The 12,405-nt window shown below is 32.1% G+C and overlaps 1 protein-coding gene across 3 annotated transcripts in view; it reads left to right on the top strand.

The window, feature by feature from the left end:
* The window catches only part of LOC115879161 (ATP-sensitive inward rectifier potassium channel 1-like), a 29,786-nt gene extending 20,004 nt beyond the window's left edge, over positions 1-9,782 (top strand). For all 3 annotated transcript variants that reach the window (XM_030895846.1, XM_030895847.1, XM_030895845.1), the window contains exons 5-6: positions 3,572-3,813; positions 9,386-9,782. In XM_030895846.1, the coding sequence (XP_030751706.1) occupies positions 3,572-3,813; positions 9,386-9,498 (355 nt within the window). In that variant the 3' untranslated portion in view covers positions 9,499-9,782. The remainder of the gene's footprint in view (positions 1-3,571; positions 3,814-9,385) is intronic.
* Positions 9,783-12,405: the final 2,623 nt, after the last annotated feature.

Below are 12,405 nucleotides of genomic sequence, written 5' to 3'. Positions count from 1 at the left end.
AATTCCGTTGGAAATACAGGAGGAAGCGGCTGCGGCTACTCAAAATTTACTTCCGACTATAACCAGAGAGAGATATCAGCAGGAATATGACAATTTTTGAAGTGGCGGCAGGATAGAAGTATAAACAGCGTAAATGAAGCGGTATTGCTGGCTTATGCTAAAAGAATGTCTGAAATGTATTCTCCTACATCACTGTGGACAAAGATATCCATGCTGAAGCTTGCGTTGAGAGTATATATGAAAACATCGACATATCAAGGTAAAAAGCCATTATATTCTTCGATATTTAATCATACTCATCTAAATTATATTTGTTCATAGATTTGGTAAACTGTTCATGTTTCTGAGGCGCAAAAACGAAGGTTATTCACCAAAAAAGCCAAAGTTCTGTCGGAGAATGACATAAATAATTTTCTACTGGATGCCGATGATTACACCTGGTTACTCGAAAAAATTGTATTGGTGCTTGGTATTCTTGGAGCTTGTAGGCGCAGCGAGCTTTGGTCACTCACAGTTGATGATTTCGAAGATTCGGAGAAAATATTCTTGTCTCATTAAGAAATACTAAAAATAAGAAAGATAGGAAATTTCTTATTCCAAAACGGGCCTTCCGTTTGATGCCTATGGTTTATACAAAAAATACATCAACCTGCGTCCTCGTAACTTTGACAATCCAAAAATTTTCATTGGTTACAAGAAAGGCAAGTGTGTTAAGCAAATCGTCGGTATACATACCATCGGGAGCGTACCGCAGAAAATTGCAAAATTTTTGAACTTGGAGAATCCAGAACGTTATACAGGGCATTCATTTCGTAGATCATCAGCAACCATGCTCGCCGAAAATAGTGGTGATTTACTATCGCTAAAGGAGCTAGGAGGATGGGAGTCTTCAACAGTGGCAGAAACTTACATAGAAAAATCAGTTTCCAAAAAAAGAATGAAAATAACAAATCAACTTTTTCATGATAGCTCCAAAAATAATGTGTCTTTAGTGGATACAAATATTTGCCATTCTTCAGTAGCATCATCTTCTTCTATAAAATCTGTAAATCCCTGGGAAGGATTACAGATTTCTAAGAACAACAAGTGCACTTTTAATTTCCATGTTCATTATCATGAAAATGAATTTTAGTATAAGACATTATGTATTTTTTATCCTTACTTGTGTTATTGTTCAATAAAATTTGTTATTAAATAGTAGTGTTTATTGCTCTAAAAAATCTGCAGTATGACGAAAAATCTAGAACGCAACACGGCCGATAACAAATAACGGCCTTGGCTGCTTATGATCCTCGGCTATCGCCTCGGATCACAAACTTCAGCCCGGCCGTTATTTGTTGTTTATCGGCCTTATTACGTTAATAACTATAACTTCTGTAGGGTGACTCAAAAAGTGTGAGTGGATCGGGATGATTTTTTTTTAAATCGAACACCCTGTATATTATTGCATTTTTGGGTTCCTTTCAGATCACTTTACATAATCCTAAGACATGAGTAAATATATTTCGATAATTTCAGAGATATTAATATAATATTCTACGCCAAACTTTCTAAAATATAAAATAATTTTTCTTCGTTTTTTTAAATGGAACACCCTGTATATTATTTTTTCAATAGACGGAGAATTAAAAAATGAACATTTTTTGTATTTAGAGTATTTAAAATTTTTTAACGGTTTAGTAGATATTCCCGGTTTTGTATTTCATATGGCATTTTCCACAGTAAATTTTCATCAAAGCCACCCAGTGATTTTTCTCTCGTATTTTACCATTGAAAGCGCCATATGAAATAATACTGCGTGTATCCGGAAAACTATTAAAAATTTTGAAATACTTTAAATACAAAAAATTTTAATTTTTTAGTTCTCCATCTAATAAAAAAATAATATACAGGGTGTTAGGTTAGGTTATATTTTGGAAAGTTTGGCGTAAAATATTGAACATCCTGTATGATTTACGATTACCATATTTACAGCAAAGTAAGAACAGACCATCTAAAGTAAATATCTAATATAGTTTTGATTTCAGAACAGTTCTTGTATTTTTAATATTTTTTATAAGAAGGGTTGAAAAATACCGGGTGCGTCTCAGAAGTGGCTCACCCCTATAACTTTTTTAATTTTTCAGATAAAAAAATGAGATTTGGTATGTAGTATATCCAAATATGACATAAATTAGGATTGATTGACGTATTCAATTGTTTTTAGTCACTTTCTGTTTCACCGGAAATGACTACAACTTTTGATTTTTAAATGGCACCCTCGGTATTTTTTTACTTTATTCGATAGAAAATGACATTCTGAATAGACTGACATATCATATGTTAAGTTTTGACATTCTCGCTAAATAAAAAATTGTATTCTAAAATTCAATCTAGAGTGCCATGGCTATGTTAAAAACACTAATTCTTAATCAAGGAGCATTGGAAAAATAGATTTGATCGTCTAATGTTTTTAGTGTCTGTCCTGGCTAGTTAGAAAATGCTCAAATCGTATTTTCAATCATATCTCAATTTTTCCAAATGGAAGGAGGGTGTGGCTCATTAGCATATTTGGAATAAGCATTTTTTACGAATAATTTGATACCACACACTTATATTGGTATTTCGAGTCAAATTTTCGTTACAAACCGCAAGGTATAATTTCAAATAAACCATCTGCAAAAATGTCAAAATTGACATATGATATGTAACTCTGTTCAGAGTGTTATTTTCTATCGAATAAAGTAAAAGAAAATACCGAGGGTGCCATTTAAAAATCAAAAGTTATAGTAATTTCCGGTGAAACAGGAAGTGACTAAAAACAAGTGAAAACGTCATTCAATCCTAATTTATGTCATATACTAACATACCAAATGTCGTTTTTTCAACTGAAAAAAAATGCCGCTAAATGGCCCAGCAGCTGATGCGGATTATATCAAATCCTTCCTTTTTTAACTGAAAAAATTAAAAAAAAATAGGGGTGAGCCACTTTTGAGACGCACCCGGTATATATTTTTTATTTTTTCATATCTCTGAAACTATCAAAATATATTTACTCATATCTTAGGATTATGTAAAGTGATCTGAAAGGAAGCCAAAATGCGATAATATACAGGGTGTTCCATTTAAAAAAATCATCCAGATCCACTCACACTTTTTTCAGCCAACCTATAGAAGTTAAAATATTTTCCGGAAATACATCCTGGTACATACAATTTTTTTATTCTAGGAGCTACAGATGACCGACGCACTATTGCCGGACCCTCTATATAGATATTTTGTTAACAAACAATAATTAAATACTAGAATGGAAAATCCACTAACACAAATAAAATATATAACATCCCATATTTAAAATACTACATGTTTAGTATAAAAATGCATTTAGATCATCCTGCACACTTGCGCTACCTACTCTAGTTAGCATATTTTGAAGAGATTGGAGTAAAAATCTCAAATAGAACCCTGACATAAAGTTGTACGAAACACCGAGTCACCCACTATACCGAATACCTGTGACGGATATCTATATGTGTGACGGATGTCTAGAATAGTACTTTGAGAGGTCTGAATTCTATTTTTTCCTTTATAGGTTCGAAATTATGGTAATAATAGAAGGCGTTGATGAGAACACGGGTCAAGTAGCTCAAGCTAAAAGCAGTTATGTTCCCAAAGAAATACTCTGGGGAAGTAGATTCGTTTCCCTATTAAAATACGACGAACTTCGTGAGGAATACGAAGTGGATTTTTCCAAATTTGACAGCTTAGTACCCATAAGTACCCCACTCTGTTCGGCCGCATATACCGATGATTATATCGAAATGCAAAAGTCCAGTAAGTATTTGTTGGGTGTTAAAGATATAAAAGACAATTTATTATGAACTTTATTGATTTGATTATGATAGATATAAGTACGAGAGTATTAGTCTGAGATGTTTCCGACCTCACCATTATAATCATGTCTGTATGAGGCCATGAGGCGTCGACCTGAGTATAAGATTTTAATTTCAACTCGATACCTCTGCGTTTCCGAGATACAGGGTCTTAACAGACAGACGGACGGAAAAACAACAGAGTGGTCCTATACAGTAGCGTGTCGTGCATAAAAGCGCGGAGGGGGCGAAGACCTTAAGGGGCGCAATGATCAATAAAGGATCAAATAAATTACAAACTTTTTTTTAAATAATAGGACTACATGAAAACTTTTGTTTTTTTTTTCAAATTATAAATTTGTATATTAAAAAAGTTAGTATACAAAACGGTTATTTCAAAGATGCAAGCGTCTTGTTTCAACCGACTTAAAAGAATCAATCATTTCGTCTATATTTAGATCCTGAGCTGTGTCTGCTTCAATACTGAGAAGTGATAAATAATTGGTTCTATCTTGTGTGCTGGTGCACCTCTAGTAATTATTAATTCTTCCTAATCTACTGAAAGATCATTCTGCATCGGCACTGTTGGTAGGTATAGTGTAAAAAATCCTCAGTAATGCCCATAAAGATGGATATGAAGACTCTAGGTCATTGGAAATTAAAAATGATAAATATTTGTCAGGTGCAAGTTTGTTGTCATCAGCATTAATTTCTTCTAATAAACTGCAAAAAGGTTTAACATCCGCTTGGTACAATATCTGTGTTTCCATAAGACATTTTAAATTGTCATCATTGACGTCCATATCCAATAAACAATAATTAATGTTTTGGCAAATATTAAGGAAGTCTTCAAACCGATTCTCTAGAGTACCAGTTAAAATGTCTAAAGTACCATAAAACACTGATATCTTGAAATTATCTTCAGAATTTTGATGTAGGTAATCATTCTGGATTTCATCATGAATTTTTTTTATTCTTCTTTGTCTTTTTATGGAAAATGATGTTGACGTATTGCATTTATTTGCCAAAATAGTAGCCTGTTTTTTAAAATTTTCAAAATATTTTTCACTTTCTAATGATTTCAGATCTTTAGTTACCGCAGTAATCATATGAGCAGCTGTACATAAGTTGATATTAACTTTTTGCAAGTGATTGGACAATATATTAATTTTATTCATCACTTCATTATAATCGATTGTATTTCGGTCGGTGATTCCCCGAATTTATTTCCATCGCGACTGATTTCGTCTTCTTCTTTGACGGCGCCGGCGCAACATTATGTCAAAGTTATGTCTAGCCGTGGTCTAGCCATTGTATTTTTATTTATCGACAATAGTCTAGCGGTGCGTAGTTTCAAACCCATATGAAAACTTTCGTACGTGTACGCCTATTTCATTTGAGATTTAAATTATTAAATATAAGTAAACATTAAAAAACAAATTTAAATGTGAGAAATATATACGTCATTTTTTTATCTTGAAGAGCTAAGGACACGGTAGGGCACCCTTTGTTTTTGTGTTAAATTTAGTTTTTCTGTTTTTTTTTCAAAGGGCACCAGAGGCGCTAAGCGCATAGGGGCGGAGGGGGCGTTTGCCCCCCCTGGCCCCCTATACGACACGCCTCTGGTCCTATACAAGACAACAAAGGGTTCGGTTTTATTTCTTTTGAGATACGGAACCCTAAAAACTCTAGTTAAAAATGATCGAATTATAAAGTCAGCGGACTAATGCTTTTTCTCTCTAAGCGAAAATACGTGCAAATATTTTTAGGGATTGTATCGGGAAAAGATCCACCGGTCCTCATAATTTTAGTAAAAAATTGGCGCCGAGAGGCACGTATAGCCGCCCATACTAAAATATGTTAATAAAAAGTTGGTAGGCAGATCTTTTAGTTTCAAAGTTTAGTTTGTTGCAAATATTATTCCTAATCTTAAATTGAAAACCGCGTTTCGCTAGCTACTGTAATTTTGGAGTTACGGTTTTTTAAAATGTTTAACCCCCTCCCATACCCCCTTACCAACCCCCACCCCCACCAAAAACTAATGGCCAGATTCTCGGGTGCCACAGTATTTTTGTGCCAAATTTGGTTAAAATCGGTTTAGCGGTTTTTGAGTTATCGTCTTACAGACGGACAGAGGGACAGACAGACAGACGGACAGACACCATGAAAATATTTTGTATTTAGGAATTTAGGTCATTTATGACCCAAATAACTCATTTTGAGTGAAATTAAAAAAACTTCTTTTTTGCTGATCTTAATACCCTACCATACCTATTATTGGTATGGTCGGCTAAAAATATGTTTTTTGCAAATTTTCAAAGTAAAATAACTCGGTTATTTTGGATTTATTTTAAAAAAGTAAATCCTGTAAAGAGAAAATATGTTTCTTTTCTCGACATCTACCACCCCTGAAAATATTTACACTTATTAAGACTCACCCTGTATATAAAAACTACTATAAAACGTTGAATTTTGTCCCAACGAGAATATGCAGGGTGTCCCAATATTCCGTGGACCGTGGACATAATATGTAGAAATACATATATGTAGAATATACAAAAATACGTAGTAGTTATATGATAACTACTACGTATTTTTGTGTCACAAAATATAGTGACACTATATAACATGAAATTCCATATTTACGCTAACTAAATTATTAGAGCATAATAGATTTTATGCGCTTCCATACCTTGATGTGACAAAAAACGTTTTTTGGAAGTCAGTTTATGGAAAAAAAATTTCTTGAAAAAGTATGCGCCGTGGCGTTTTTTTACGAAAGAAAAAAATGTAGTTAATACTAGAAGGACCATTTTAAGGAAAAAAAATCGGTTGTAGGTTGAGTTGGAAAATATTTATACTAAAATTTATGTAGGGGTGGGGGTAGTTTTCACCAGGGTTGGAAAAAATCATGATTTTTTTAAAAAAAATAAAAAAATCAGATTTTTTTTTATTTAAATCGGATTTTTCTGTTTTAAATGAGATTTTTTTGATTTTAATTCAAAACAAGATTTAAATCGGATTTCCAAATGACTAGGACTTATTTCCATTTAAAGTCCTATCCTAAATGGCTAAATCTTTATAACTCTGAGCTATACCGATAACATTAACAATACTACGGCGCGTGTCATTTTCCCAAATCGGTCACCAATATATTCCGCAAAAAAAGTCGCTTCCTTCAGATCAAAAGGATTTTTTTTCAAACGTCTCAAAAGTATTAATTTTTGTCATTTTAACGGCTAGGCATAAAAGTAAAGCACTGTTACGCCTAAGCACAAAAGTGCAAAAATATATATTATTAAACTAATATTAGGTGTCAAATTCAACGAGTGTACAAATTGTTTCTCGATTACTGTTTGTATTAGTTGCAATGTTTGAAATTGATTAAAAAATTATTTGTAATGTTTTAAAAAAATGGTGTTTTATTCGAAGCAAAAATGTACTTTTTGTGCCTCCTTGTAACGTCGGAATAGCTTTACGATGGTCCTCAAAATTTACAGCATCGTCAAAAAAAGTATAATTTCTACTCTTAATAAAACAATACACTATTGTTCGGAAATAGTCTTAAGTCGAGAATGAAATTAGTATTGTTTGTCTATGAATTAGTATTATCTGTCAAAGTGTAAAGTACTTACTGCAAATCAAAATGTCGGTAAGAATTTGGAAACATACCGACGTTTCAAAAAAAAAATAAAAGTCTCTATATCAGAAGAACCTAGTTCTGCACCAGTCTGCGAATGATATGTATTTGAACAGCGAATTTTTGTCACTTATAATAGGTACATAAATTTTAAAATAAATCCCTGCGTTTAGCGATCTTATGGATTCACACGAAATTACTTCAAAAATCGGTTCAACATTTAAATTGATGACTAGGTATTTTTATACAGTTTTATAAAATTTAAAATTATTTTTCGATTTATTATCTGTTATATCTGTTATCGAAATATTTTTTTATAGTTTTCTAAGACAGATTTTGATAACTTTTACAGTTATTTTTTGATTTATATCACAGATTTATATTATAAAGTTTCAATAAAATTTATTTTTTGATTTAAATCACATGATTAAAATTTAAAAAATCACTTGATTTAAATCACGATTTAAATCATGATTTAAATCATTTGATTTAAATCATGCCAACCCTGGTTTTCACCCTTCCCGTACTTTTTCTTGATTTTTGAGAAAATCAAATGTTAAAACACTTAGCAAAACATAGACACCCAAAATTTCATTCAAAGTGGAATAACGGTTCTTAAAATATCTGAAAAAATGTGTTTATTTTTTAAAATTTGAAGAAGCTAGCCGACAAACGAAGGCACTTTTGTATAGAGGTAAATTGTGACCAATGAAACTTATTTTGATTCCAAAAATACGTAGTAATTCTATGTTCACGGAATATTGGGACACCCTGTATAATTGGGCAAAGGTCTAATCGGCAGGCCGCAGACCAAAATATGAGAGTTTTGGTACGTGACACTATATCCGCAGACCAAATCCGCACAGCAAATCCGCAGGCCAAATTGTCTGGTATATGGGGGCTTTTAGATACTGGTGATATTTTTAATCAATAGCGGATACAGAGGGGGGCATGGGGTCCGGGCCCCCCCTGAAACCTGTAAATTGTGTTAAATATTAGGCTTTTGGGTAAAAAACGGCGCCCTAAAAAGCATATTCTACATTACTTTTTATTTTATTTTGGGTCCCCCCTAAAATAAATTCCTGTATCCGCTCCTGTTTTTAATATAAGCAATTCGGAAGACTTCGTATAGATTAAGTTTTAAATAAATGAAATGTAAAGGTGCGTATTCACTTGCAACAAAACACTCCGAACAAACCAAACGCGCCGCGCACTCCAAACAATCTGCAACAAAAGGGAGCGCTCTGAACGACCTGCAACAAAACATTTTGCGCGGAGCGTTCCGCCTGTTTGCGGTGTTCGCTGCGTTCCCACCAGTAATCAGTGTGTGAATCAGTGTTGGTGTGTTTGTCGATAAGGATGCATCTGATATTAGATATTACCATAGCCGCTGGTGCTTTTTTAATTATAGAGGCATTAGCGGATAACAAAAACGAGTAAAAAAGGAAAGGACGAAAAATGTGGGCAAGACGCCTCTTTTTGCGCTGTCAATATAATATGGCCTTACTTAGTGACCTAGATTATATGCATAAGAAGAATTTAATTAATTTAGTAATTAATTATTAATTTAATAAAATAGGCCGGCCTTTCAAACTCGTCAATTAACTCTAAACACTTTTCTCTGTTCCACTCCATAGCTAGGTACAGTTTAAAAACACCCCAAACACAACGAACGTTCAAAACTGCCGTAGTTACTGAACACCGGTCAACGAACAAATTCTTTTGAGCAAATCCCGTTTACCAACAAGCTTCGGAAAATGTTTGGCGCGTTCGATTCGGTTCGGCGCAACGTACTGACTACACAAACTTGTTACAGCGCGCGCGGCGCGTTTGTTTCGTTCGGAGTGTTTTGTTGCAAGTGAATACCCACCTTAATGATTCACGTTTTTTGTAGAAGTTTCATCACATCTAAGGCTGGACTTTACACCTCGACAAAGCATAGGAGAAATTCCCTCCAATATTATTTCTAAATTCCAAACTAACATAAGTATAGAGAATGATACTTAAGTTGGATACATGGTTGGATGATTGGATCCTTTTGGATATCTTTGCCGTATGACCTTACTGGCACTTTTGAGTTTTTATTCTACATTACCTGAAGCCTGAAGTAACTCTTTAATATTATATTAATCGTAACAAACCAACGGATATTAACGCAACTTTTAAACTGTTTTAATATTATCCTTGTATATAAACAAGGATATTATACAACCATATTTTAGAAGATCACCCCCATTCTATTTGATGGAAGATAAAAAAATGTGTGTAAGGTCAAATAAAAAGTAAACAAGCCATTATTTGCTTTTATTTATATCCCAAAAAGTAATTTGAAAATTATATGGTATGTATCTATATTTTGTTGTCTCATATAAAAACCTTTTATCTATTAAGGTTGCTTAAGCTTCTTCTTTTTTATTATATAATAATTATAAATATAAAACTATTTATTTCATGACAGAAATAACGAAATGGAAAGAAGATCAATACCATTCTTGTTTTTTAGCGTGTATCGTGTTTTTTAGGTACCCTCTGTGGGTACCCTAGATTAGCCCCATATTGGCCCTAGATAAAGAAATAAAATCATGAACCGAAATGCGGTAACGTTAAAGATATAGAGGTAGTTATATCTCTGGGTGATATAGAACATCATACAACATGCGGTGAATCCCCAAAAAAATGCCGCATCTTTTCTTCTTATTCAGAGATATGGCTACTTGTCATTATAGCATTCAGCCAGACTAAGATCAACCAAATCTCATAAACCGTTAAAATGTCAGAAATATGATTAGAATCAAGGATGGATAATTTTTATTTACTTATTTAACCGATTTAATGTACAATTGCACATAAAAATATATAAGCTTATAAAAAGACAAATAAAATTATATTTCGTTAACTTTCCAACCTACTTTTTTATTTTAATTTAAATTTTTGTCTCTCCATAAAATAAATAAATACAGGGGTATACCAATACAGGTTTAACTCTATGAACACAGGTATTAAAAGATGACCAAAAAGTTTTGACCGCGCTTTTTTATCTTTCAACCGTCATTAACAGATATGTACTATTTGAATTTCGGTAAAGGTGTGGATCCGGTGGCTGACCTTGAAGCCCATATTTGCTGCAGTTGATCATCGATACTACGCAAGCGCACATCGTCGATGTTGCCAAATTGAAGTTTATTTTCCAAATACTTTTAAATAAATACTATTATTTTAAACGTATTTGTTATTTTCGAATTATTTTTAGTTAAAAACAAATGTTTTAATAATACAAAATCTATAATTAATTTTATAATTTCAGATTTATCTTGATATCAAAAATTAAGGTAAGAAGGACAATGAAGATTGTGAAATGAAAGTATGAATATATAAAATTGTAATAATAATAACATTTATTTATATATTATATTTACATTAGAATTAAAAACTATCATTTACGGATTTTTTCTTAATGGTTTTAAATTTATTAGAATTATTTTATTTCTTTCAAGTTATTTAATTTCTAGTTATTTACAGGCAACAATAGTTTTGATTATATGTATTGATGTATTGAAGTACTACCATGACGAGTCATAGAACAATACACGTCAATGGGAGATAGAGGTAACATTTTACTTATAATGTTACTAATATAATATACTTTGATTATAATGTTTGTATCATAATTTCTTAAAAATATCAAGTTAGTGGATTACTAGCAATTTTAGACATATATTTTATCGAAGAGTGTGGTGATAAGAGTAAAATGAGCTTTATGTTTTATCTTTTTCTCTTTAGAAGGGAGATGGTTTGTGTCGTAAAATACATTACAGTATTTAATATCGTGTACTTTGATATTATTTTCTTAATTTACTGTAATTTCTTGTTTCCTATAATGCCGAATCTTGACAATATGGTGAAGGTTGAGTTTTGATCTTATTAGTTTTATACCTGTGTTTATACAAAACCAAATTAAGACTTAGTTAGTTTGTGATTTATATTTTTTAGATCTAGATCTAGATCTTTCTTATAATATTTGTTATGTCTTAATCTTAATACTATATTAAGCTTTGTCTGGAAAATAAATGTTAAAATATCTTAATTTTGCATATCCTATCCATCCACATCCTTCCATTAGGAAAAATATGGTTTATAAATCATATATGCTAAGAAAATCGCATAAATTAGGTGTAAGAATAGAGAAATCTTAAGGTAGCAGAAAAATTAACTCATGTTAATGTTGCTGAAGCTGATTCTACAATTTTAATTACGGAGGCTAAAAGGCCTTTTAAGGTCTCCGTAGTTTTGATGGAATGTTAAAAAAAAACTATTATGAACATGACATGGAGCTACAGCATTTAAAAATAAAAAAAAAGAAAAAACTTGGACACGTCCCTTTTAATTTCCCGAATTTTTAATAAAGCCCTTTTTAAACGTAGCACAATAATCTAGAGCAATTAGATTAATTATAGGAATCTAGAGTTTTATTTCTATTTAATTTTATTGACTATGAAAATACATAATAAGCGTTCACGTGTTGTGCGAAATATTAAAATAATAATATAAATAATATACCGCGTACTATGATTGAAAAAAATAGCGTCAGCGATGACTATGTAATGAAGATCGCTGTCATTTTATATGGGAAATGTCCTCAATCGTCATTTCTCAGCCAACTTAACACCGTTTTTTCGATTATACGGTATATATTGACAAAAAAACACTGAAAAGCACATATTTGTTTTCTACTGAAAATAATTCCAAAATAACTTGCAATCTGGCAACATCGAAGATATGCGCACGCGTAGTGTCTGTGACTATATGCAGCAAAGACTCGTTTCAAGGTCAGCCACCGGATCCACACCATTACCTGAATTTCACATAAAAAACGAATAAATCAAATAAAAAAAAGTGTTGTAAAAATAAACTTTT

This window comes from Sitophilus oryzae, unplaced genomic scaffold (genome assembly GCF_002938485.1).
Source record: "Sitophilus oryzae breed Bouriz unplaced genomic scaffold, Soryzae_2.0 scaffold_1576_pilon_pilon, whole genome shotgun sequence".
Taxonomy (NCBI): Eukaryota; Metazoa; Arthropoda; class Insecta; order Coleoptera; family Curculionidae; genus Sitophilus; species Sitophilus oryzae.
The sequence above is the reverse complement of the archived record's forward strand: the minus strand, read 5'-3'. Positions and strand labels throughout refer to the sequence as shown.